General features: G+C 47.2%; 2 protein-coding genes and 1 long non-coding RNA gene across 7 annotated transcripts in view; 2 read left to right on the top strand and 1 right to left on the bottom strand.

Moving 5' to 3' along the window:
• The first annotated feature begins 3,175 nt into the window (after window positions 1-3,175).
• VDAC2 (voltage dependent anion channel 2) lies at window positions 3,176-17,116 on the top strand. Its single transcript, XM_057735973.1, has 10 exons — window positions 3,176-3,333; window positions 3,535-3,589; window positions 5,360-5,428; window positions 6,306-6,355; window positions 9,421-9,573; window positions 9,660-9,712; window positions 10,649-10,876; window positions 12,187-12,337; window positions 14,965-15,022; window positions 16,732-17,116. Exons 2-10 carry the CDS (start codon window positions 3,559-3,561, stop codon window positions 16,821-16,823), a joined length of 885 nt encoding a protein of 294 aa, XP_057591956.1. The 5' UTR covers window positions 3,176-3,333; window positions 3,535-3,558; the 3' UTR covers window positions 16,824-17,116.
• COMTD1 (catechol-O-methyltransferase domain containing 1) lies at window positions 10,870-21,491 on the bottom strand. Of its 2 annotated transcripts, XM_057735974.1 has the most exons (7): window positions 21,262-21,467; window positions 20,976-21,103; window positions 20,646-20,751; window positions 20,438-20,556; window positions 20,282-20,336; window positions 19,908-20,041; window positions 19,444-19,696 (listed from the first exon to the last, which is right to left on the bottom strand). In XM_057735974.1, the coding sequence occupies exons 1-7, from the start codon at window positions 21,353-21,355 to the stop codon at window positions 19,544-19,546; spliced, it is 789 nt and encodes a 262-aa protein (XP_057591957.1). In that variant the 5' UTR covers window positions 21,356-21,467; the 3' UTR covers window positions 19,444-19,543. The 2 variants fall into 2 exon arrangements, with proteins under 2 accessions (XP_057591958.1, XP_057591957.1); XM_057735975.1 differs by lacking the exons at window positions 19,444-19,696; window positions 20,646-20,751 and adding an exon at window positions 10,870-11,220 and having other exon boundaries at window positions 21,262-21,491.
• The window catches only part of LOC130853705 (uncharacterized), an 87,049-nt gene continuing 81,513 nt past the window's right edge, over window positions 19,999-25,534 (top strand). For 3 of the 4 annotated variants that reach the window (XR_009053857.1, XR_009053855.1, XR_009053856.1), the window contains exons 1-3: window positions 19,999-20,136; window positions 23,928-24,025; window positions 24,749-24,845. This is a non-coding gene — a long non-coding RNA (uncharacterized LOC130853705). Of the gene's footprint in view, window positions 20,137-21,500; window positions 22,153-23,927; window positions 24,026-24,748; window positions 24,846-25,534 lie in introns of those variants that run through there. The other variant, XR_009053858.1, reaches the window with a different exon arrangement.

Here is a 25,534-nt window from a genome sequence, read left to right as displayed (position 1 = left end):
CATTGCAGTGGCTTCTTTTGTTGCAGAGCATGGGCTCTAGGTTCTCCGGCTTCAGTAGTTGTGGCTGGTGGGCTCTAGAGCACAGGCTCAATAGTTGTAGTGCATGGGTTTAGTTGCTCCACAGCATGTGGGATCTTCCTGGACCAGGGAGCAAACCTGTGTCCCCTGCATTGGCAGGTGATTCTTAACCACTGCACCACCAGGGAAGTCCCTTCCTATCACATTACTTATTGACTTTAATCACACCCATAATTAGTCATAATTAAAACTAAAATTTTCATGCCAATGTCTCCTATCCAGACCTTTCTCCTAGGCTTCATAACTGCTTATAGGACAACTCTGTTTAGGGTTGGTGGTCCCTGGCTCCTCATATTTATTTGAAATTGAATCATCCTCTTTATCCTCACACCTTTCCCTTTTCCCATTGCCCTTCCAACAGTGAGTGGCACCACTGTCCTCCCAGCTGCTCAAGTCAAAAATGCTGCTCCCAGCCACCCTAAACTCCTCCTTACTTGCTGCTTTCCGGACCTTAGGCACTTGACTCCAGCCAATACCTTTAGACCAATCTCGCAACTTTTTCTACAGGTTTTTCCAGTTTTACTTAATTACTTTTGGTTTCCACACGATTCTTCCCACTTCAAGCCCCTGTATGGCTTTGCATATGCCTCTTTCTGGAATTTTGCTTTTCCATCCTTGACCTGTTGGCTTTCCAATTTTAAGTCCTACTTTCAAACTTTAGTGCAAGTGTCTCCTCAGTCTGACTGTGTCCATAGTTCTCCGTACTTATGTTTAGCACCATGCTTGGAACTCCTGAATTCTCCATCCTACTTTGTAGGACAATTTTCCGGGTGTTTCTGTGTGTCTTGTGACAGCTTTTATCTCAAACTATCTTCTCAAGAATGTTTGCATAGCAAACAGCCTTGGGAGACAGAGGTAGTAACTCCCTCTGGGACAGGAGGCAGAGGGCAGATTTTATTTCCAGAGAAGTATAATAATGTATGTCTCTGGGGCAAAGATTGGGCAGGTTTGCAGCTCTTTATAAGGCAGGAGATTTTCTAAGCTTAGGATTCCTTAGCTGTGACACAAATACATGGTGTGCAGTTCCTACCTAGGGTGCTCTGCATCACCCCTGTGGAACACAGAGGGCAAGGGGAACTGATGTGAACATGAAACTTATGCTGCCTGCTGAGCCATAAGTAATAAAGTCCCTGGTCTGACCTTCAAGTTTCATGTCTTCTGCCAGCATCTATGACCCTATAAAACTATGGCAGGCTAACTTGCTAGCTTGCACATAGGGAAAATCTTGGACTCTTCCCAATTCTTGACACCTCTCCACATGCTTGACTGTAAGATCCTTGAGGGCAGGAGCTGTGTGTGAATGGACTTTGCTTTCCTTGTGGGTGACAGAAGGTAGTTTCTTAGTAAGTGGTGGCTGATACTAATGATGCTTTGGTCTAAAGGGCTTTGGATGTAAACACTCATATATTTGCTGACTCCAACTTTGAAATAAATCGCCATGACTGCTCCTGGTTATCAGGTATCATGTACACTCCTTGGAGTTGTAGCGGGTGAAGCCTCGGATCTGTGTTCTGTGGCACAGTGAAATACCTCTGGGGGTTAAAAGTGCTAGATGGTTCTCAGGGTGAATAAACCCTACTGCAGGTAATGAAGGTGACTGGGCAGAGTCTAGGTTTTACTCCGAGGTGGTATATTATGCTGCAGTCGTGATGGGATGGTATTCTCTGCCATTAGTCTCACAATAGCATCAAACATGGCCAGAGCAGACCAGTTCCCTGTGGAACCAGGCTGATTTCAGACCAACCTGTCTGAGCTTGAAGGAAGGAATTAAACAGTGCTGCTGGTGCTTGAACTCTTAGAAGCAAAGACTCTTTCCTTCTTCTAACCGTTTACAATGAATAATTTTAACCGACTAGGCAAGACTGCTGGCTGGGTTTGCTCACGGGAGGGAAATCCACCAGTCTGCAGCTTTAATCAGGGTTTGCACTGTAGAAGCCTATCTTGCTATCCATTTTCCTGGTTTAGGAGGGGATGGAACTTCGGCAGCATTTAAGCAGAGGTGGCTTTCAGAGCCAGAGTGGGGGGGGGGAGGCTTTGCACATAGTCTATGGCTGAATGGTTATTAAAGACCACTTCATCTCATTTAAACTCATTTTATTAATAAAGAAACTGGGGTACAGAGAGGATAGCGCTGATACTGGCGATCTATTAGGGAGCCTAAATTGACTCTATTTCCATCTCATTAGATGGCTTATTTTTTTTCTTATTCCCTTGGCTCCCTCACTCTTCCTGCATACCCAGGGAATCTGAGAACAGCATTCTAAGGCTCGGTCAGCATGATTTTCTAGCAGACATGACTTACCAACACAGCTACAGTTCCCTGAGTGTGTACAGCACTCCCACCTCTAAGCCGGATGGAGGCGGCAGAAGAGGAACCCTTAGGACGTGAGCCGGAGGCGGAGGGTGGGGAGGAGCAAGGCGGGGCACCCAGAGACGTGCTCAAGTTTGCTCAGGGAGGGGCAGCCCAAGAGAGCCTCTCAAGTCGAGTCCCTCCCTGCATGGCGACTTCACCGTGGTGAGAGGCGGACGAAGGAAGGGAGTGCACCAGGGGCTGGAGGTGCGCCCCCATGCCCCGCTCGTTTCTCTCTGGGCAAGGAGAGACGGTCTCCCAGAAGCGCACCCAGCACGTGCTCAGTGTAGAAGAGATAACAATCAGCTGACTCCTTCCTACACTGGGGATTGGCTCCGCAGCGTGTACGAACCACAGAAGAGAAAGGCAGTTGGAGAGACATACGTGACCTGGGGTGCGTGGCCGCGCCCAGTCGCGCCGAGCCCCGCGCAGGCACGCGCCTGACGCCCCGCCCCGCCCTGACGAGCGCGCGCGCGGGGCCTCCGCCCCATCCCCCGCCCGTGCGCTCCCCTCCGCGCTGCCTCCGCCGTTCCCCGCCCCCTCGCCTCTGGGGCTGCCCTCGTCGCTGCCTGACCTGAGGTCCGGCAGCTTCTGCTTTTCCGGTCCCTGCCGAGGGACCGGGGTGGCCCACCCCGGGGGCAGGGGTGCTCTGAGAACACGTGGCCGTCTCGGAGCAGGTTGGAGTGAGCACCGGGCGACGCTGCGGAGACAGGCGCGGCGGGCAGCCCCAGGGGCAGCGGCAGGGTCCTGGCAGGGGGAGGACAGGGTTGCGGCGGGCGGAACGGTGTCTCCTTCACTTCGCCCTCCAGCCGCAACAGCTGCAGTCCGGTCGCGAGCGAGCCGGGTCGCCTCAGCTGCTAGCGGAGCGGCAGCGGCGCCTCCCTCTCCCCGCAGGAGACTACCAGGTACCGCCGGGCCCGCCTCACTCGGACCCTGGGGCCTAGGCCCCGGCGGCCAAGCAGGACGCCTGAGCCGGACTCGGGGTCGGCTTGCCTCCCTAAGATGGCCGCGCTGCCCCGCGGCCCCTCTCCCCTCTGAGACCCCCCTTTCTGGCGCCTTGATTCGCGTCTGAACCCCGCTGACCGCACTTCTTGTCCCTCCCTCAGATCACCTCTCCCCGCGGCCTCGCCATGGCGACCCACGGACAGAGCTGCCCACGGCGTAAGTAGAGCGGGGATCTCTGCGGGAAGGGCTGGCGGTGTCTGGGCAGCCGAAGCTTGTCGGCCACAAAACTGCAGCTTCTTTCTCTGTGTATCTCCGAGGGCTTGGAAATTCGCCCCTTTCGGGAGCCACGCCACCGTCTGACTTCCCTGGCTCTGCGGAGGAGGGGCTGGGCGGCTGGATTTCGGATAGCGGGACTGACTAGGCCTGGGGAGTTCGTCTGTGGCCGCATTCACCTTCAGTTTTGGACGTGTGTTTGATGAACTCAGAAACAAAAAGTTATTAATGATCGGATTCAGCGTTTGGAGGATGAGATCGGTCACTTTTTTAGAGGAAGTAGTAACCCCCTTTGTGAGAGCGCAAGGTCATTACATGTGCTCCTAAGGGCGTGGACGTGCTATGTAGAATGAATGAGCTGTTGTAACGGCCTCGGATTGCTTGCCCTTAAGTCTCACAGCGCTGGCCGAGGACTTGAGTGACGTATTAATATGTTTAAAGTGAATTTGGTGTTTCGTTCATGTAGACGCTTGGTTGAAACCTGGATGGCTGTGTTTTTTTTTTTTTTTTAAGTTACAATATTTAAGTCTTAGAAGTATGAATTACCTTTCTTTTTCCACTCCAGAATATTGGTTTTGACGTCAGTGAGGAAACTAAAGGATGAATTGAGGGGAGAGTGACTTGTCATAGTTTTTGATTTTTATCTCTTTTGGTTAAATCAGCCCATACCAGTGAATTTTGGCAGATATATCTGTACGTATAGATATGTACACGTGTATGTGTTTGATTTCTTTGTACTAGTCTCGTCCTAGGAAGTGAGGCTCCAGGCACTTTGTAAATTTAGGAATAGAAAGCCGGGAATTTCCCAGGTTTGTTTAGCCACTTAACTGTAATTATCCGTTTTAGAAATAAGCCTTTGGTGCTGATCTCTTTCATGGATTGTACTAGACTACAGTTTTATTGTAGCTCCTTGTGGTATCAAAACCAGGTTGGACTGCTTGGATTTAAAGATAGTAGTGGGTACTGGGCATATACCCAGAGAAAATCATAATCCAGAAAGAAACATGTACCGTAATGTTTATTGCAGCACTATTTACAGTAGCCAGGAGATGGAAGCAACCTAAATGCCCATCAGCAAATGAATGGATAAAGAAAATGTGGCATATATATACAAGGGAATATTACTCAGCTATAAAAAGGAATGAGATGGAGCTATATGTAATGAGGTGGATAGACCTTGAGTCTGTCATACAGTGAATTAAGCCAGAAAGGGAAAAACAGATATTGTATGCTAACTCATATATACGGAATCTAAAAAAAAAAAAATGGTACTGATGAACCCAGTGACAGGACAAGAATAAGAATGCAGATGCAGAGAATGGACTGGAGGACACAAGATTGGGGGGGGGGCGGGGGGTGAAGGGGAAGCTGGGATGAAGTGAGAGAGTAGCATAGGCATATATATACTACCAACTGTAGAATAGATAGCCAGTGGGAAGTTGCTGTATAACAAAGGGAGATCAACTCGATGATGGATGATGCCTTGGAAGGGCCAGGACCGGGGTGGGGGGGGGGGGGGTCGAGGGAGGGGTTGGGGGATATGTGTATAAATACAGCTGATTGACTTTGGTGTACCTCATAAGCTGGTACAAGAGTATAAAGCAATTATATTCCAATAAAGAGCTTAAGAAAAAAAAGTAGTGGGTCATAAGCTAGTTCTTGGACAGACTGGGAGAACAGGGACATTAACACTGGAATGTTTCTTCCCACCAGCAATGTGTATTCCTCCATCATATGCTGACCTTGGCAAAGCTGCCAGAGATATTTTCAACAAAGGATTTGGTAAGGACTTTTAAAATTTTTAGATCTGAAGTGAAAATGTGTGTTTGGATATCTTAGTGAAATTAGTAATTTCTTCAGAATGTAAGTATCTTGCTGCATTAATTCTTCTATTAGCTACATTTAAGATAATATTTCTGTTAAAAGAGTACTGTAACAATTCACATTTCCCTCCATCCCACATTCCCCTCCCTCCGTCCCAGTTTCCTCCAATTTTTCATGCTTTAGTTCGAGGAATTTGCCTATAAGAAAAAAACAATTGTGCTTTTATTTCCTTTGGATGTAGTTTAGGCCTTGGTTGACTAGAATTATGATGTTTTACTGTGTTTTGCTTTTATGGTGGTAACTCCTAAAGGGTTATGAGTTTTTTCAAATAAATTTGGGTTTTCTTGAAGATTTTGTTCCACACCCCACCTTCCCTATCCTTCAGACTATTTCCCCAGTTGTTTAGATTATTAATCTTAAAACAAGGCATGCCTTTGGGATAAATGTTCTAAATGCCTGTATTACAATGAACTATTGACTATTCTGATATTTAAGTTGAATTGATTTTCTGATATATTTAGGTTTCAAAAGCATTTTTTAACAAATGCTTTGATAAAATGATTTGAAAGCTTTTTTTGGAAGGGGGTGCCAAATACACACCAGCATACTAGGTAAAGCTTCGTAGAGATGCTCTGTCCTTTACATGTTGATTACGTAGAATAATTAAAATTGTTTTCATTTAAATATTGTGTGACAACAGACATTTTTACCCCCCCTATGAGTATGTGAAATCTTTCTGGTTTTTGGTTTTTGTTATTTTAATGTACAATCAGCTCTTGGTGTGCATCTTTTATACAAAAGAGTCATTTTGTTCTTCTTTGCTCTCTACTTGAAGGTTTTGGGTTGGTGAAATTGGATGTGAAAACAAAGTCATGCAGTGGCGTGGTGAGTGTTAGGTATTTGATAAGTTCTGACAAGCCTTTATATAATTTTTCAACCCATAAAATCGTCATAACTGAAAGATGTCTACCTATTTCATCTTAAGAAGCAAAAGATAATTTTGTTTTAAGGGAATTTTATCTTGATTTATTTTGGTTTTGGATGTGATTTCTGGTTTTCATGTGATCTTTTGCCATATTACTTTGTATGCACAAAGAAGTCAGGAAAGACACTGGTCATGTGGGGTTCTCTTTACTTAGTAAAATTGCAAGCTTGAAGGCAAGGAACCTGTTATAATTTTTTGTAACCTTTTCTTTTAATTCCTATGAAAAGCATTAAGAGTTCTGGGCATAAAAATTTTCAGTAACTCTTAGTTTGAGTGTACTAATCATTTATATAATGGTCATATTCTAGCAGCCCTCCTTCGTGAAGATTTCCACTTGTATTTTGTGAATTGAGAGTCCTAAATTTGAGAATTTTTTTTTAAGAGGTTTAATATTTTGATATTTGGATGTCTCAATTCTGCCTAACAAACTCCCTCAGAGAGAGTAAGGTAAATTTTAATTTTGTAATTTTTTTCTGCTAAAACTTTTTGTTTTGAGATTGTTTTGGACATAGCATGTGCATGTTGAATATTTTTGGTTATTTTGATAAATTCTTCCTGTAGTTGTTAACTCCCTTAGGGCATATAACTGGTATTTATTTAAATTAATCATTTTGTATAGTTTCTTAATGCCTAGACTTGGATTTCTGGGGTTTTATATTGGTCACATCTGTCATTTGGTCTGAAAGGAAGCCTGAGTGTTTAGTGTGGTTGAGTGACTTACTTGCTCAAGGTAATGGGTTACAGAGCAGTGACTTAGTGTGTTTTGTGTTCCCTCTCTTAACCTGTTGGCCCCTTGTAAACCACTTGCTTTGTATTTGCAGAAACACAAAAGGCTTTCTAAAAATATAGAAGACTCAATTCTTGTTTTAAAAAGCTTGCTTGCTGGCTGGCTGGAGAGACAAAATAAACTTTAAACTGGGGAGCAGTCAGAGCAGTATGTCTAGTACTAGATTGTTTGATAAATCAAAATCTTTGTTGGAAAGGAAAGGCTTATTGTGGACAGGGTTTTTATGAAATTAGACTTAAGAAAATGAATGGTGTATATAGGAGCTTGATTAGATACAGAATGTTAATTTACATTTAATGTATGTAATTCAGAAACATGGTTGTGATCTTGTAACATGTACCTGGCCTCAGACAGTCCCATTTTTCACCTCAACTGGAAAGATGTCTAGGCCACCCCAGAATGTAGAAGCGTAAATGTCTTGGTGAGGAGTGAAAGGGTATAAGCTCCACCACTGGTGCCATCTGACTCAATTCTGGTCCCAGATCACAGTGAGTTCTTCTTGGTTTTGTGTCTTGGGGACTCCTTGTCATGTGTATAAGCTGGCTCAGTCTGTGGGCTGATGGGTGGTGGGTGAGGCCTCAAGAATCATTAATCAGTGTCACTCAGGATAAAAAAAACTACTCATGCGCATTTGCATTTCAGGTATGTTAGAACATGGCTCCATATATATTGTATTTTAATAATGTGTTCCTTTTGTGTAGAGCACGTGAAAACGTGCAAAGCTTTCACGGTGTCAGTCCAATTTAATCCTCCAAAGGTAGGTTTTGTTATTACAGTTGAGGTAACTGAGACCCAGAAAAGTATCTTCCTTGTTGTTACTCATTTAGTAAATGCCAGCCAGAACTGGATGTCAGGACTCCTAATTTTATATCCAGTGTTCTTTCCTTTTTAGTGTGGGCACTGAGTGCCAAGCTTTGACTTGAAATTTCTGTTAATGAAAGCATCTAATTTCAGGAGATTGTGTACGAGACCTAAAGAATTGAGTCTGTTTCATTGCAGAGCAGTAGTTACACAAATGCTGTATTTTCTAAGTGGAGGATGATTTGTCTCTTCTCCTATTGATACAGTTTTTGATGTTTCCTCATTCTGCAGGTATCACAATTTCAGGTCGAAATTCTTTACTTTATTAGTTCAGATCAGCCATCTTTAAACTTGGCTTTCCCATGGCCAAAGAGTATAACCATCATTAGCAGTCAAATCAGAACCTTCAGAATGCATTTTAATATTATGTCTTGGAAGATTTCAGTTGCTTGCCTGTATACTAAGCTCTGAAGAATTAGGTTTCTGGATTATCTGTAGGAGATTTTAAATTTCAGATAAGCCTTCCCTATATTATGCCTTCCTTTTCAGTTGGTGTGTTATATTTGCTACAAACATAAGATTATATAATGCACTTCAAAATGATCACTGCATAGATTATTTTTTCCACTGATATCATCTGTTGTACAGAGTATAGTTTATATTATGCATGATATAAACCAGTTACGGAGTAAATCTCTTGTAATTCCCCCCCCCCCCACCTTTTTAAATGAGAATGTGAAAAATGGTTGGAAAGGCATAAAACCTGATGAATACTTTTTATGTTAGAAAAACAGAATATTGAGGTTTCCAAAGAATTTTTTTTTAGGAAGTCTTTTGTTCGTGGCATAGATTCTTACAGTGGGGTGCTTTCCCTTTAAGGATTTTCAGGAACCACTTCATAGTAACTTGTGTATAAACTCTTGATTTTAATGAACGGGGTCTGTGATAAGCAGTACTGATCTATTTAGTGTTCATTCAATATCAAGTAGGTTGGAAGCAGTACTAAAGCATCCATTCACCACCGCGTCCTTCCCCTCCCCCCACTGATTTCTTTTGAATCCCAAATAAAATCACCTTAGCAGAATTTCCTTAAAAGCTGTATAGTTTGTTGCTCACTTAAATCAGATACAAGTAACTTTTGATCCATTGGTTGGAAATGTCACCAGTGGTAGAAGGTAGTCTTTAACTTACAGGCTAATTTGTCACTCTTGTATATATTCAGTAGCAGAGGGTAGGAGTGTTTGGGAAACTAGAAAAAAGAGATTAGTGAAATTACTAAGTGTTCCAGTGGGGTTTTTTTGTGTGTATGTGTGTGTAAGAAAGTGGATTCTTCTAGGCTTCTGAGAAAGTTCCTGAAGTTTTTTATTGTCTTGTTAGGAATTCTCAACATCTGGTTCATCTAATACAGACACTGGTAAAGTTACTGGGACCTTGGAGACCAAATATAAATGGTGTGAGTATGGTCTGACTTTCACAGAAAAGTGGAACACTGATAACACTCTGGGAACAGAAATCGCTATTGAAGACCAGGTAACATTTTGAAAAATGTGCTTTAATACTAATTATTTTTGTATTTCAAAAATAAAGCTGAAAACAAACTCTTTTTCTTGAAATAGATTTGTCAAGGTTTGAAACTGACTTTTGATACCACCTTTTCACCAAACACGGGGTAAGCATGGACATTTTTATCTACTCTAAATTTAGAAGCATTCTTCTTCGATATATTTAAGAAAGGTGCACATTCAGCTGCCTTGTGGTGGCGAATTTCTGTTTCTGCCTTTGGAGCATTAGCGGTGTGGTTGTTGGCCTGCCTTCAAGTATTTGCCTCTTATCATTGTGGCACTAACTTGGGTAACTTTTCATAGGCTTTTGTGACTGATAACCACTTATGCAAAGCAGTCTTCCTATGGTGGTGGCAGTCAAGTTGTCCCATGTGCCCTTGTCTTTTAGTTCATTGAGCTATATGTTTTTACCTATTATGAATGTTTTGCTACCTCTCTTACAGGCATACCTTTGAGATATTGCAGGTTTGGTTCCAAACCACCACAATAAAGTGAATATTGTAAAAAAGCAAGTCGTACGGATTTTTTGGTTTCCCAGTGTATATAAAAGTTTTCACGCTACTTTTGTCTGTTAAGTGTGCAGTAGCATTATGTTGGGGGTAAAAAACAACGTACATACCTTAATAAAAAAATACTTTATTTCTAAAAAATGCCAGCCATCGTCTGAGCCTTCAACGAGTTGTAGTAGTAACATCAGAAGATCAGTGACCACAGATCACTGTAACAAATATAATAATAATAAAAAAAGTTTGAAATACTGTGAGAATGACCAAAATGTGCCACAGAGACACAAAATGAGCAAATGCTGTTGGAAGAAACACCAACAGATTTGCCTGATGCAGGATTGCTACAAACCTTCAATTTGGGGCGGGGCGGGGGGGCGGAGCACAATAAAGTGAACTGCAATTAAACAACGAAGTGTGCCTGTACTCCCCAGTTATAGTGAGGTTCATTTAAATCTGTTTTGTACCCTCTGTGCAGAAGTTATGTCTGTAAATCTTTCCCACTGGCATCAGTTTTAAGTCAGTTTGTTCTTTTTCCAGAAAGAAAAGTGGTAAAATCAAGTCTTCTTACAAGAGGGAGTGTATAAACCTTGGTTGTGATGTTGACTTTGATTTTGCTGGACCCGCAATCCACGGTTCAGCTGTCTTTGGTTATGAGGGCTGGCTTGCTGGGTACCAGATGACCTTTGACAGTGCCAAATCAAAGCTGACAAGGAATAACTTTGCAGTGGGCTACAGGACTGGGGACTTCCAGCTACACACTAACGTGTGAGTATTTGTTTTGTGGGATATTATGATGTAGGATCTCAAAGTGGTATTGATGTCTCTGAATCTAGGTACAACCTAAAGGAGTTCTCAACATAAAAAGATCATCCTTGGGCATTTCTAGAGTGCCGCTCAGAAGTATATAGTAAAAAACGTTACTCTCGAGTTTTGATGCTGAGAGAGTAAATGTTCATTTCATATGAGGCTTGATGTGCTTTGGATTTTTAGAAGAGGCTGAGACGGGAGTTCCTTGGTAGTCTGGTGGTTAGGATTTGGCGTTTTCACTGCTGTGGCCCAGGTTCAGTCCTTGGTTGGGGAACTGAGATTCCACTAGCTGTGTGGTACAACTGGAAAAAAAAAAAAAGAGGCTAAGATATTGCATTCATTTGACTTAAGTGTCTGTGATGTGTGAGGTGCTTATTTGATAGGATTGCCTAAAATGTATAGAGTTTTTACCTAACCCAAATTAAATGTATATATGGAAAGGACTTAAAAAAGAATTTTTCCCTTATAAAAATGATGCATTGGTATGTAACAGAAGTACAGAGAAGACTTTCCATAATCCCACCCACCTAGATGTATAATTTTTGTTAGTTGTTAATGCTTTGTTGTTTCTTTTTATATGTGTATATATAAAATACATGCCAAAAAGGCTGTTTTATAATCCCTTCTCCAGCCTTAATACATTTTGATCATTTTCCTATAGCATTATGTATTCTTTTTTTTTTTTTTGATCTGAGATAGTTTCTTATTTTTTTTATGAATTTATTTTTTTAATTTATTGGCTGCATTGGGTCTTCATTGCTGCACACGGGCTTTCTCTAGTTGGTGTGAGCAGGGGCTACTCTTCATTGTGGTGTGCGGGTTCCTCATTGTAGTGGGTGGCTTCTCTTTTTGCGGAGCACAGGCTCTAGGCACGTGGGCTCAATAGTTGTGGCTCACGGGCTCTAGAGCACAGGCTCAACAATTGTGGCACCAGGGCTTAGTTGCTCCGCAGCATGTGGAATCTTCCCAGAGCAGGGCTCGAACCCGTGTCGCCTGCCTTGGCAGGCAGATTCTTAACCACTGTGCCACCTAGGAAGTCCTAGCATTATGTATTCTTAGTGATTGTTAGTGGCTGCGTGGTAATTCTCTGGATGGATGTACCATGATTTATTTGACCAGTCCTTTGTTTTTGGACATAAGTTGGGGGAACACTAGAGACCCATGTAAGCAATGGCTTTTATTTAAATGTAATGCTACAGTATCAGCCTTGTGCCTTAGACATTATTACGTTGTCTAGTCTGGATTGACTAATTTAAAATATCTTACAGCAATGATGGGACAGAGTTTGGAGGATCAATTTATCAGAAAGTATGTGAAGATCTTGACACTTCAGTAAACCTTGCTTGGACATCAGGAACCAACTGCACTCGCTTTGGCATTGCAGCTAAATACCAGTTGGATCCCACTGCTTCCATTTCTGTGAGTACTGCTGTGGGCTTGGAATGGGATTTTGGTCATGGGAATTAATCTTTGGGTATATTGGATAGTGTTGAAAATTGGAACTGTGGTTCACACAGTTCCCAGTTTACACACAGATTGGGATTAGAACTTGGAAAGCTGCTTTTTCTGTGGAGACAGTGTTAGACATTTGATATCCAGGCCACGGGAGTTTGTTTAAATTACCCTCAAAAGCTGCCAAAGTAGTATAGATAATACCTATGAGTCCCACACCTGTCCAGGTCCAGGGAAGCCAGTGTTTTGGGTCCCGGGCAGTTCTCGTTCTTGTTGGGAAGTAGTAGTAGTTTGTTACTTTGTGTTTGTCTTTAATGGTTTACAAAATATCTTCAGATTTGATCTGAGCAGCCAGTGGTACACATGCTGTTTTGCAAGTGAAGAAACCAAAACTTGGAGAGAAGAAGGACTTAGACCACTGCTAGGGAGGGAAGGAAGGAGGGGTAGGGCCAGGGCTGAACTTGCATGTCTTTTGATTTTCCTCCTGTCTGGGGTGACCAGGTAGCTCATTCTGCTTTGCTGGGGACTGTCCCAGCTTTAGCACTGAAAGCCCTGCATCCCAGGAGCTCCCTCCCCTCTGTTGTGGGTTAGTTGGGTTGCATGGCCACCCTAGTCCTGTCCTTAGACTCTTTCTGCTGTTTCTTCCTTCAGTCATAGTGGATTGTGGCAGCAGGGAGTGCCGTGTCTGAGGGTGTAGACTGCTGGCTTCAGTTTCAGGCAGATGAACAGCTGTTCCTGTGTGTTAGTTGCTTACAGGTCAGGCACTGTATGTACTGGAACGAAAGACAGTTAAACCTTCCATGAGAGTTATTTCTGTTACATAAAGTGGTCTTTATTCCTGAGGACAATATGTCTTGATAATTCAGTTGGTTAAGTTTTAACCCCATTCTTCTATCTTAGCAAAGTTGTTTGTAATCAGAGAGAGAAGCACCCAGAATGCTTTTCCCATTGGCAAGACAGTGATTCATTTATTTTTCCCTTCTCTATTTCTAACTACACTGTAGCAGTAAAATCCTCAGGATTCACACAGCACACTTTGTTGTGGTAGCTACATTGCTATTCTCTTCAAATGTGTGTCTATGGCACCATCACAGGTTTAGCACAGCAGAAGGTACAGCTCTCTCACAGCCTAAAATGGGAAGGCAGCTTGAGACCTGAGTGCTAGCGAGTGACTGCTGGGGCTTAGTTTGGAAATGTGTTTAGCATGTCCCACCTAAGTAGTGCTGCTGTTACCCTAATCAAGCATCACCCCCGAAGCGTTGCATAATGCCCCATCAGTTTCATGGTTGACTCCTAAAAGAGTAGGAGTTATTTTTTTGTCTGGGCTCTTAATTTGTTTGGCACAAGATGGTTACTAGTGGGGCATTTCTTCCTTAGACATGGTCATTGGTGGCTAATGGGAACTTGGCTGTAGTGCCAAGTGACTACAGGTGTCATTTATGTGACTTTTGCCTGTATAGTTGTATCATTTCTCTCTTGATTGGGCTGTCTTGATACACATTACTAAAGAGTGTAGACATCAAATCATTTCCAAGTCTGTGTTGATTCCAGAGGCTGTCTGTTACCTTTTTTATTATGCTAGCACTCAAAATGCTGAAGAGGAAAGTTACCTGACTAGGCAACCTAGGCCGTGGAGGTCAGGGTGAGGTGCCCCCAGTTACAGCCATAGGCCTCTGGTGTGGCTTAATGATGTTAGTAGTGGGAGAGAGTGGAGCTAGAAGCTTCTGACCATGTCTTGCTCTCCAGGATTCCTTCTAGCCCTTGAAAGTCTGTGACTGAAATCCTGAAAGAGTAGAATTATAGGAGGAGGGCAGGGGTCTGGATTGGTACGTGATTCCCCTTTGGAACGTCTTCTCAAGCACAGTCTAGGTAGATACAGCCAAGACCCAGGGGTGTTAATGAAAGGTGTGAGAAAGTGAGGTAAAGGGATTGTAGTCAGTCTGTTTCTTCAGAGGGAGTGCTTGTCATTTGGAGATTTAGAACATGCAAGATTTGGATCAGGGGTGCTCAACCCCCTGACCGCGGACTGTAACCCATCCACTGCCTGTTAGGAACTGGGCTGCACAGCAGGAGGTGAGCGGCAGGCAAGGGAGCCAAGCTTCATCTGCCGTCACTCCCCATTGCTCACATTACCGCCTGAACCATCCCCGCCCCACCCAAAGAAGTAATGTGTGTGTTGTAGTCACAGATTTAAACTATACACACCATACTTTGAGGGTGGTTGTGTGTGTCTTGTCATGTAGTTAGTGCCTGGTGAACTTCTGTTACCCACATTCTGGTATGGTTTTATTGTGCTAGGTTAGACTCAACAAGGACGATTTTTATGAGAATGCTTAGGCTTTTGTGCTATACGGACAATTTGGGGTCTGTAGACACATCCCAGAAGATAGCAAGAGTTTTGTGTCCTGATGACAATTTGAGTTTAGTGAATAAAAATTAAGTGGCACCACGTTTTTGCTTAGTTAATACATATTAAATTTTATTAACTCACGTGGAAAAGTGAATGCATCATAATTGCATATAGGGAAACACCCAGAGGCTTTGTCTCTCCATTCAAAAATTTGTCTTACATTTGTTTTTGCATTTTATCTTAGGCAAAAGTCAACAACTCTAGTTTAATTGGAGTGGGCTACACTCAGACTCTGAGGCCTGGTAAGTATTAAGGATTGTTTTGATAGTGTTTTCAAAATTAGTTTTTATTTCTCAGCTTCTTTTGAAAATCTTTCAAGCATTCAGAAGAATTGACAGAGTACAATGAGCACATATTTACCTTTTGCCACAATTACTTTCCCTTTATTCCTTTCCCGTTTTTTTTTATGCTGGGCTGTTAGGAAGTTGCAGCTATCATGGCATTTCCCTAAATGCTTCCGCATGCATATCCTCAGAATAAGAACATTCTCCTGCATAACCACAATACTGTTATCACATCTGAGGAAGTTAACAGTGATTCCATATTATTTAATATCCATTCTCTTATTTACTTGCCTCACTTGTACCTGAAATGTCTTGTAGTAATTTTTATTTCTCCAGTCATAGTTCACTCATTGCTTTGGTTGTTTGGTCTTTATAATCTTATTTACTGTACATGGTATTTTGAGCCTTGCTGTGTTTTCTAGAGCAGGGCTTCTCAAATCTCAGTGTGTGCATGAATCACCTTGGGAATCTTATTAAAATACATAGGTCTGAGTCAAGGGGTTCTGTCTTTCTAACAAAGTCTTAGGTGATGCCAGTGTTGCTCGTTCTTGAACCACCATTTGAATAGCAAGGTTCCAGAGCACTTGGAACTTTTTTTTTTTTTTAATGTGCAACATCACTGTGAGGGAAAGGGGCATATTTATTTAAATTTATTTTATTTTTTGGCTGTGTTGGGTCTTTGTTGCTGCACACGGGCTTTCTCTAGTTGCTGAGAGCAGGGGCTACTCTTCGTTGTGGTGCGCGGGCTCCTCATTGTAGTGGCTTCTCTTGTTGCAGAGCATAGGCTCTAGGCGCGTGGGCTTCAGTAGCTGTGGCACATGGGCTCAATAGTTGTGGCTCACGGGCTCTAGAACACAGGCTCAATAATTGTGGCGCATGGGCTTATTTGCTCTGTGGCATGTGGGATCTTCCCAGCAGGGCTGGAACCTGTGTCCCCTGCATTGGCAGGTGGATTCTTAACCACTGTGCCACCTAGGAAGTCCAGCACTTGGGACTTTATGCCCACACTTTTTGACTCTTTAGAAACCTAGAGAAAAGAATGGTACCACAAACATTCATATACCTTCCCCAAATAACCAATTACTAACAGTTACTGTTTGTTTTATCTCTCTATGTCTGTATACATAATCCTTTTTTTCCCCCACATATCCTTATGAATTATTTAAATATATGTTTTGCAAACATACAAACACATCAGCCCTAGCATACATAATCATGAGAGTAAGACATTTTTAACTGCATCATTTTAAAGACATCATACAATACTGTTCTCACAGTTAAGGAAATTAACAGTTTAAAATAATACCTAATATAGAGTCTATATTCAGATTTCCCCGCTTGTCCCAAAAAATGTCTAATTGTAGCTTTTCCTTTCCAGGATCCAGGTATGATTATATTTTAGTCTGGAAAGTGTATTGAACATGATTGTATTTTCTAGAGCTGTTTCAGCTTTATTATTAACGTTTTTATGCTCTGTGACTTGATGCCGTCCTTACTCAGGATGGTGCCAAATTGTCTGGCATCTCAGATACTCCCAAGCGCCCTCTGGTGGCTGGCACTAGTAGGTCATCTGACAAGCTGAGGAAAAGTGATAGGCTGTGGGGTGACTGCAGACTCCCATGAGGTGTTTCAGGCACATGATGGTTGTTGTCTACTTTTGTTTACAGGTGTGAAGCTTACACTGTCTGCTCTGGTAGATGGGAAGAGCATTAATGCTGGAGGCCACAAACTAGGGCTTGCCCTGGAGTTGGAGGCTTAATCCAGCTGAAAGAAACCTCTGGGAATGGATATCAGAAGATTTGGCCTTAATATATTTCCAGTGTGACCAGCAGGCTTTCCCCCCCCCAAGAAGGTGATCAAAACAAAGGATGATCCAAACAAGAGCTGTATTTTAAATATTTAGACAGTTACTTGTTAGCTGGTTTCTAGTTGAATTGGTTATGTATCTAGTTACCAGTGCTGCAGTCATGCAGTCACCTATACATTATTTAAATGTATTTAACTGTTAAATGCGCTACCCACCAATAATGAAATAGACCTTTATGAAAACTGTGCAATTGTGTGCATGTTTGTTTTTATGTTCCTTTTAACATTGAATATTGCCATTGAATGAGATGGATCAGTGGATGTTTTACGATGAGGTTAAAATTTTTTGTTAAATTCAACCATCATTAGTTACTTTTGGTATCCCAAAATGTTACAGATTATGAATAAAACAAGTATACATAATTAATGACTCCAAGTATTTGCAGAGTTAAAAACTTGGCAGCTAGGATCAAATCTTCCTTGTATCTAGCTAGTACTTTATTTTTCCAGTGAGCATTTATTTTGCTCTTTTCATAAATCTGTGCTGCAAAGTCCTCTGTCCCAAGAGTAACTCCATGAGATTTTTAGAGTACAATAAAATAAGAAGATATATACCTTTATATCTTCAGTTTGTAAATTTGTGCAAAATTACATTGGATCATTGTTAACTCCAGGAAGGGTTAGGGTGTAAGTGGTGAAGAAAGGGAAATGAAGGGATGGTACTGAAGGTTGTATACACGCACCATATCCCTTTGGGCTGTTGCTATGGAAATGATCCAAGGCCCTAGTTAGGTGGGATGGGACTAGGTGTAGGGAAATGGAATAAGACGTAGACAGACAGTGTCAGTACCCAGAGGTTCTGTGAAGGGGAAGTATGTGGGCCCCATTGAGAGGTCGTTACTCATGTCTTTCCAGGCAGACACTGAAAAGGCTTGGGCCTGGGTTTGTGACCAGAGTGCCTTCAGGCTGTGTAGCCATTGGCCTTAATCTGGACTTGAACTGAATGGTAGAAATTAATAGATGATGCTGGTTGGAAAAGTAGGAGAGAGGAATTTTGATGGAGAAAAGTTAGAAGGATACCATCAAAAAGGTAAGAGAAGGGTTTTCAACAAATTCATAAAACTTGGTCTGTGGTATAGTTTGAAGTCAGAGAACAGATAAGAAAATGTAATATTTAGACTCATTACCCAAAAAGTGAACATGCTGAAGATTTCCCGGTCAAGGAGAATCTTATGAGATTAGAAACCCAAATAAGCTTTCCACACAGGTGGGATGGGGGGCATAAAGGCCCCTTTCTGATTTCACTGTGTTTGTCCTAAGGGAATGGCCCATTGAATAAGACACATAACTTAATGACAATAATTTGGAATTTTAACCAGTTTGTTTGAGTCAGGCAGGAGCTGTTGCTCGGTAAGAAAAACAGGAAAAGGTGTCTGTGCAAGCTAGGTGTGAAAGCACCTCTGTTTTTAGGATACTTAAAAGTAAAATGGACCTATCCACCCACATGCATCCTAATATGCTTTCATGAGTGGGAGAGAGGGTAGGTTTACAACCAGGTTCCTGAAATGCAAGGTATATCCCAGATGCTGTAGGGTTATGAAAGTTGCCAGCTGCGGGCTCATGGGGCTCCTGTGGCCTTGGTTCTGGCAACTTCCAGGTCCACTTCCACCACCCAGGCCTAACAGATGGTGGCAGAACCTAATTGTATTCCAGGTTGATGCCATTTCTGCCTGAGGCCTGAGGCGGTCTTCGTTGAAAGAACATATCTGAGCCTGATTTTCATTTGTGTATGGAGATAAGATCTTCCTTCCAGTTGTGGAACTTTAAACAGGTTTAAACTAGAAGAGTGAAGCACCTGGCTCTCTACGCCTTGGCTCATAGATGTTCATGTTGGAAAGCTTAACTTTCTCTTCATCTTCCTCTGGGGAACTTGTTAAAAATTGCCTCCTGTTTATTGGCTTGTCTGCTTCACACCTCTGGCCAGTGATCCAGGACTTAAGGGGGAGGACAGGATATACCTTCCAGTCAACCTTGAGGTCCTTAGGTCTAAATCAAGTGACCTGGTCTCAGGTGATGTTGACCAGGGCCTCCACTGCAGAGGTGAGGCCAAGCTGACAGTTCTGTGAAAGCATCAGCAAATGGCCAGCAGAGCTGGCATAACCTACAACAGTACACGGTGCAAGATCTCAGATTGGTCTCTCCACTAATCCCAGCTGTGCTGAATAGGAACTTCATTCACCTGCCCCTCTTAGTTAGAGATGTAGGAGGGAGACCACAGGGCCTCTACCAGCTTCCAGCTTTCAGGTCCTGCGGAGGCAAATCTCCACAAGGAGCTGGGATTTCTGACCAATTGCATGTGGGCAGGTCAATTAAAGCTTTTGATATCCTGCCTCCAGTCAGCTGTAAGTTCCTGTGGTCAGGCCACAGCCCTGGCACCAAAGGGTCCTCAGGAGTGTGCCAGGGATCGGGATGAACATTTGTGGCCTGGAGGCTCCCTTTTGTTGAAGATGTGGCTAGTGCGGGGCCTTCCCTCCCTACCCCACTTCAGCCAGCACGTGTGGAGGCTCAGAATGTCGTGTCCCAGGCCTCACTTTATTGTTAGGTTAAAAATCGGTATTCATGGCTGGGGTTCCCAGGGCCCCCTCTCTTGAGGCCACTCGCAGGGGGCCAGTCCTAGATCTTGAAGGCTAAGGTGAGGCCGTCGCCCAGGGGCAGGAGGCTGATGTGGACCCTGGCGTCCCGCAGAATGCGCTCGTTCAGGTTTCGCACACACTGGGCTGCCTTATCCTGAGGTTTAGGCTGCAACACCTCTCCACGCCACAGGACCTGCGGAGGGGCGGGGCATCGTGGGGGCGGGGCCTGGGGAGGTGCCTGATCAGGGGAGAGTGGAAAGCCTGGGGACTCCATTCGAAAACCTGGCGGGAGGAGCTTACGTGATTGTACTAGGCGGGGCTCTGGGGCACGAGGGGGCGAGGAGGAGCCTAAGGAAAAGACGGACCCAGCCCGAGAGGATCTTCTCCTCCGGGACTGTCCTTACACTGAGCACAGCGAGGACGCCTCCGGGTCGCAGCAGCTGCAGGCACCGCTCATAGTAGGCGGTGCAGTTCTCCTTGTCCGCGTCCACCACGGCCACGTCGAAGGTGCCGGCCTCGCCCGCGGCCAGGAGCTCGTCTTGCGAGGGAGGGAGGGGCAGATGCGGCTGAGTCCGCAGGCCCCGGCGGCCGGCAGCCCCCGCCCAGGCCGGCCCAGGCGCTATGACCATTCAGGTACTCGAGAGCGCCGGGCTGCCACCCTGCACGTGGCCACGTACCGGGCGGCGGGGGTCTGTCACTGCCGGACCGGACCACTAGCTCGCGCCCGGTGGTCCCATTAGGGAAATGGCGCCAAGGCCCTATCTGCTCCGTTGCTCACCCAGGGTCTCCAGGGCGGGCTTCAGCCGAAGGTCTATCTTGTGCTCCTCCTCGGCCTGCGGAAGGAGCGTGGTCAGAGTCAGCGCATCCCTTCTCCCGGAGTGAGTGGCCGGGCTCGAGGGGCCTGACGAGGGCTTCAGGTGCGTGGGACACTCACCTGCCTCCACAGGGGACGCCCGAGCTCCGGGGGCCCCGCGTCCACCTCGCAGGTTACCACGCGCCCAGCCGGGGGCAGCGCCAGGGCCAACGCTAGGGCTGAGTAGCCTGTGAAAGTACCTGGGGACGCGGACACGGACAGGCTCAGGCCAGAGTGGGGGGGATGGCCCGGAGACTCCGGCCCGCAGTGATCCGGCCGCGCGCCCTACCCAGGTCCAGCGCCTTCTCAGCCTTGATGAGGCGAGCCAGGTTGGCCAGGAGCTGGGCCTGCTCACAGGTAATCATGGAATCCCCCTGCGGCTGCTCCAGGGTCAGCTGCGCGGGAGGAGAGGGTCGCGCTAGCCCGCCAGTCACCTAGCGGCGCCCCAGGGGCGTGGCTGTGGGCGTGGCCCAGGGGCGGACCCTCGGAACGCCCACCGTGCGCGGCCTGGGGAGCCCGGAAGCCCAGGGAGGGCCACCACCCAACCCAAGGTCACACAGCCACGTGGGTCCCCCCCGGCCTGAGGCGGGCGCCCGGCCCCGCTCCCGGCCCCGCTGACCAGCCGCAGGCTCCGCAGCGCCGGGTGCTCCCGCATGGAGCGGCTCAGCAGATACTGCCACAGGGGGCTGTCCTCGGGGGGCAGCAGGCGCTTCTCCCGCCGGGATCGCCATGGGAGGCACCGTCTCCCTGCCGGGGAAGGGTGGTGCTGGGTCAGGGCCTGGGGCTCGAGGGCGCCAGGGGTGAGCCCCAGCCGCAGCCAGGCTCGCGCGTTCACGGGCTCCGCTCCCGCGCCCGCCTGCCCGCGGGGCCTCCGCCGAGGGTGCCGAAGGCCCGGCCCTACTTACCCAGGAAGAGGCCGCTGGCGAAGGCCGCGCCCAGCGCGGCCGAGCCCAGGGCTAGCGCGGCGGGCACAGAGAGCCGGGGCACGGGCTGGGCCATGGTGCGGGCAGGAGGCCGCGGCGTCCGGGTCACTTGCCCTGGGGCTACTGGGACAGCCCCGGGAGCCGCGGGCCCTCGCGGCTCCGCCTAGCCGGGGCCGTGCCCTCGGAGCCGTGGCCTCGACCACCATCTGGCGGCCGCGTGGCCTTACTGCAAGCCCCGCCCGAGTGGGTCCGGCGTCATCTGGTGGCCGCTTTCGGAACTGCGCGCGGCGAGGAGGAAGCACGACATCGGGGTCTGGCTTCTCTCTCCCGACTTGAGAGGTCTAGGGGCCTGAGTCCGGGAGGAGAATTTTGATGCCCCTCCTGGCTATGCTTCTTCCTCATCGCTACCATTTTTTGCTGAGAACCCCCTGGGGCATAGGTGGGTGGATGAGGAGGCCGTCGGTATTACAGGATAGTAACAGGTACAGAGTGATAGAAATTAAAGGAGCCCTGGAAGGGGCTGAGAGAATCAGGGCAGGCCTCTGGGGGGAGGTCACCAAGGAAGTCAGGGGGAAGGAGTGTATGTTTGGGAGGTGGGGTTCGGGAGCCCTGGGGCAGGTCTGGTTAATGGGGTGCTGAGACAACAGCCTTAGTTAGAACCCTGCTCTTGGGTGCCAGCTAGACCCGAGTATGAGGTCTTGGGCCCATCAGTCTCCCCGAGCCTCAGTTTCCTTTGTGTAAAACCGGGACCACCGTCTTACCGTTAGTGGCACCAGATCCTACAGCCTGGCACACAGTAGGTGCTCAAGAAATGGCAGCTGCTGTTATGATCATAGGTTGAAGACATCCTGGGGAGGAAAGATCAGAGGGCAGGTGAGGCCCCCTTGCAGGGCTGTTCCGCGGGGACGCTATCCAGTGAATGGTGACCGAAACACCGACTGTGTGCCGAATGGGGCGAGGCGAAGGAAACTGTCCTGGCTTACTAGTGAAGCTGGCTCAGAGTCCGCAGGACACAGGGAACTGCTGAACAACCCCAGCTGCACAATGTCCTGTTCTGTGAAACGAGGTTCTTAATAGTCCTGACCTCCCCGGGGGATGAAATGAGAAAATCCGGGTGAAAGATTCACACAGGGCCTGGCACTTAGTGGGCTGTAACTGTTACATTTAAAAGGAGTCGAATTCCATCGGCCGCTGCTCCGCGGCTGTCCCCTGACACCAGCCCTCCAGCAGCCACGCTGGGCAGACTGGAGCTCCACCGCGGGCTTCCCAGGCGAGGCTCAGCCCCAGTACGCCTCCGAGACGGGCTTGTTGGCGGGCCTGTGACGGAGCGGCTTGGCTGAGGCTGAAGACCTGGGAGACCTGAAGAAGCCCGGAGCTCGCATCCCGGGACTCACCTGGGCTGCGGGAACCCTAAGCCTCGGGGATGCCACGCAGGGGAGGAGGGCGGGGCTTCCTATCAGACCCAGGCGTGGGATTGATCCCTTGACCAATCAGTCCGCCGCCCCCCGCCCCCGGGTTCGAGGGAGGAGCCTGTTGTTTGGGTGCTGGTTGGGTCCAAGTCCACCCTCCCAGCTCCTTCCAGTTTCCCGTCGCCTGGCAAGGGGCCTGCCGGGAAGAGAAAGGCCTTTCCCCTTGGCTTTTGATCCTCTGCATCCTGCTTGGCCCTGTAAATGTTTCTCTGACCTAACTATTCCCCAGGGTGAGAACTGAGGCCGCTGTTCTCTCCTCCGCCGAGCTGAGCACATAGCAAGTGCTCAATACATGCTTTCCGAATAGCGAGCTGGCCATGCCTCGGGCTGCCTGAGCTGCCCGTCTAGACAATGCAAATAGTGACAGTAAGGGGCATTTTACTGAGCACCGGGCACTATACATCCAGCCTCCCTGTGAGGCTGCGATATTATTCCTATTTTCCAGAGGAGGAAACCAAAGCTCAGAGAGACCCCTTCTCCATGCTCACTCCCCAGGCCCTGCTCTTGCTTTCTTAAACCCTTTGACTTACTGGCCAAAGGGGGATACACAACGAGCTCTTTTGACCCGGAGGGCACCAGACTCCCAAGAAGTACTTTCCTGGCACCTCTGCTGGACCCTTCCACCGGGTCAGGGGGCGCCAGGGCCCTCGACTCAGCCTGGGACTGCAAACCCCCACTCTTTCCTATCTGGGGGTCTGGGCTTGGATAGGCCCCCAGCTCACACCAGAGCTTCCCTCCCCAAGCCTGGCTTCAGGCCGGAGCCCGTGGAGGTGGGGGGCGGGCGGGGAGGGGCGGCATGTCGCCATATATCCGCGTCAGATTGAAAAACTAATTTGAAAAGATTAACGTATTCCATTCTCGTTACGCTGGCTCTGATACCTCTGGGCCTGCGGCTGCTCTGCCTCCTGATTATTGAATTTTTATGGCCTGGTAATTAATTGCAGATTCCCTGTTTTGTTCTATTTCTTTTTCTCTGACATTTTAATTTCAACAAAGAGCAGTGGTCTCCATGCAGGTTCTCTCTGGAGATCCTAATGGTCTATAAAACAGGATGACTTATAGACGTGGCACCCACTTCCGTTGGCGAGCGATTGTTTGAAACCTTGCTGATCACGCAAAATTTAATTTTTCCACCTCCCTCCCCCGTTTGCTACTCATTTCTTGTCTCTTCTATGACAGCTCCGGTGTCTCAGCTCACAATGAAGGGAGCAAAGTGTCGCCTCCAAATCTGTTACAGGGCCTTTTCCTAGAAGACCAGGGGGCTGAAGACAAAGGAGGTTTGGGTTCTTTTCCTTGGAGGTGGCCCCACTGGTGGCGGTGGGAGCTGGGCCTCCCCAGAGGGCCACGTGGATGTGGGCACCTGCCCCAGGGGTGGGGGAGGATCATTTCTGCCTCTCTCAGTTGCCCTTTTGGCCAAGGGCAGCTGCCCCATTCGGCACCAAGGCACCCGCAGGCTCGGGAGGGCAGAGAAGATGGGTGCCCACACAAACTGTAGGTCCACACCAGGAAGTCAGGGGGTTTGACCCCTGCCAAGTTCTTAGCCAGATTGGGTCACTGGAAATAGCTGTTCCAAAAACAGATCTGGAAGAGGCCCCTGAGTTATTAACCTAATGCCCCCAACTCCTACTTCTCCCAGACCTGCTAACATCACACAGGTCGGGCCCCTTCCCCCAGGGCCCCCCAGGACTGGGTGGGGCAGGGGCAGAAGAGTAAGGTCATGGAGTCAAGTTGGGCCTAAAGCATTGGAATTCAGATATCTTTGGGGGTCAGGCAGGCAGGCGGGGAGGGCGGTAGGGGGCAGTGGGGATTGTGGCGCTGCAGAATTCCTGCTGCATCAGAAGGTGGGATGGCCACTCAGCTCCAGCCCATGCGGCCATGTGGGAAGAACGGCACATTGTGGCTGGAGCTTCTGATTTTTCAAAAGAGATTGGATATCTGCCTTTTAATGTGAAACCTCACAGTGTAAAACATTTGGGTTAGACTTTTTTTTTTTTTTAAAGCTCCATGTCAGCCAAAGTGAATACATCTTTGATCTCTGAGTCTGATCTGGCCCATAGGACAACTGTTTCCTCCGATTTGGAGCATGGATCAGAGAAGGTAGGCCATGGAAGTGGAGTCTGTTGGGGCCAGAAAGGCCTCGCTGGCTGGCCGATTGCCCCCAGACCCCCGGCCCTGCCCCAGGAATCCTCCTCCTACCTTTGGGCCCTTCCATCCCCTTCCTGCACTCTTGGGCTCTTCCCTGGCATCTGTGGTCTCCCAGAGGTGCCTGTAAGCCTCTGTCTGGGGTTTGCCTTTTTTTTCCGCTGTGCCATGTGGCACGCAGAATCTTAGTTTCCCTGACCAGGGATCAAACCTGTGCCCCCTGCAGTGGAAGCATGAAGTCCTAACCACTCTACCAGCAGGGAATTCACTGGGGCTTGCCTTCTTTAGGACTGCTTTCCACAGAGACACTTGCAGCCTGGAGTCTGACCATATCTGGATGAGGTCTGCTGAACTTTTCACCTAAGACGTCAGCGGGCAATGCTGTGACTCCAAGGGAACTGGGGGACTGTGGTGGGCTAGTGGGAGTGGGCTGATGCAGACAGATGAGTCAGGGGCTTCTGGGACCCCTCAGGTGAACTGGGGAGGCTGGGAGCCTGCGGTCTGCTCCTGCCTCCTCTGTGTTGAGATACCACGGAGCTGGTGCTGGCAGTGCCCTGGCCTCTCATGCCTCAGTTTCCTCACCTGGACAGGTTGAGTGGGACGTGACAGCCTGGGCTCTGGATTCAGAGGGACTTGGGTTCAAA

Source organism: Hippopotamus amphibius, chromosome 5 (genome assembly GCF_030028045.1).
Source record: "Hippopotamus amphibius kiboko isolate mHipAmp2 chromosome 5, mHipAmp2.hap2, whole genome shotgun sequence".
Classification (NCBI taxonomy): Eukaryota; Metazoa; Chordata; class Mammalia; order Artiodactyla; family Hippopotamidae; genus Hippopotamus; species Hippopotamus amphibius.
This window is presented reverse-complemented; position numbering and strand designations above follow the sequence as displayed.

Excerpts from the sequence above, each read along its gene's own strand:
- VDAC2 (XM_057735973.1), top strand. The coding sequence starts at position 3,559 with ATGGCGACCCACGGACAGAGCTGCCCACGGC. Across the intron at positions 3,590-5,359 it reads CGGACAGAGCTGCCCACGGC|CAATGTGTATTCCTCCATCA; the intron begins GTAAGTAGAGCG and ends TCTTCCCACCAG. Across the intron at positions 10,877-12,186 it reads TTCCAGCTACACACTAACGT|CAATGATGGGACAGAGTTTG; the intron begins GTGAGTATTTGT and ends AATATCTTACAG.
- COMTD1 (XM_057735974.1), bottom strand. The coding sequence starts at position 21,355 with ATGGCCCAGCCCGTGCCCCGGCTCTCTGTGCCCGCCGCGCTAGCCCTG. Across the intron at positions 21,104-21,261 it reads CGCCAGCGGCCTCTTCCTGG|GGAGACGGTGCCTCCCATGG; the intron begins GTAAGTAGGGCC and ends CTTCCCCGGCAG. Across the intron at positions 19,697-19,907 it reads GCGTCCTCGCTGTGCTCAGT|GTCCTGTGGCGTGGAGAGGT; the intron begins GTAAGGACAGTC and ends GCCCCTCCGCAG.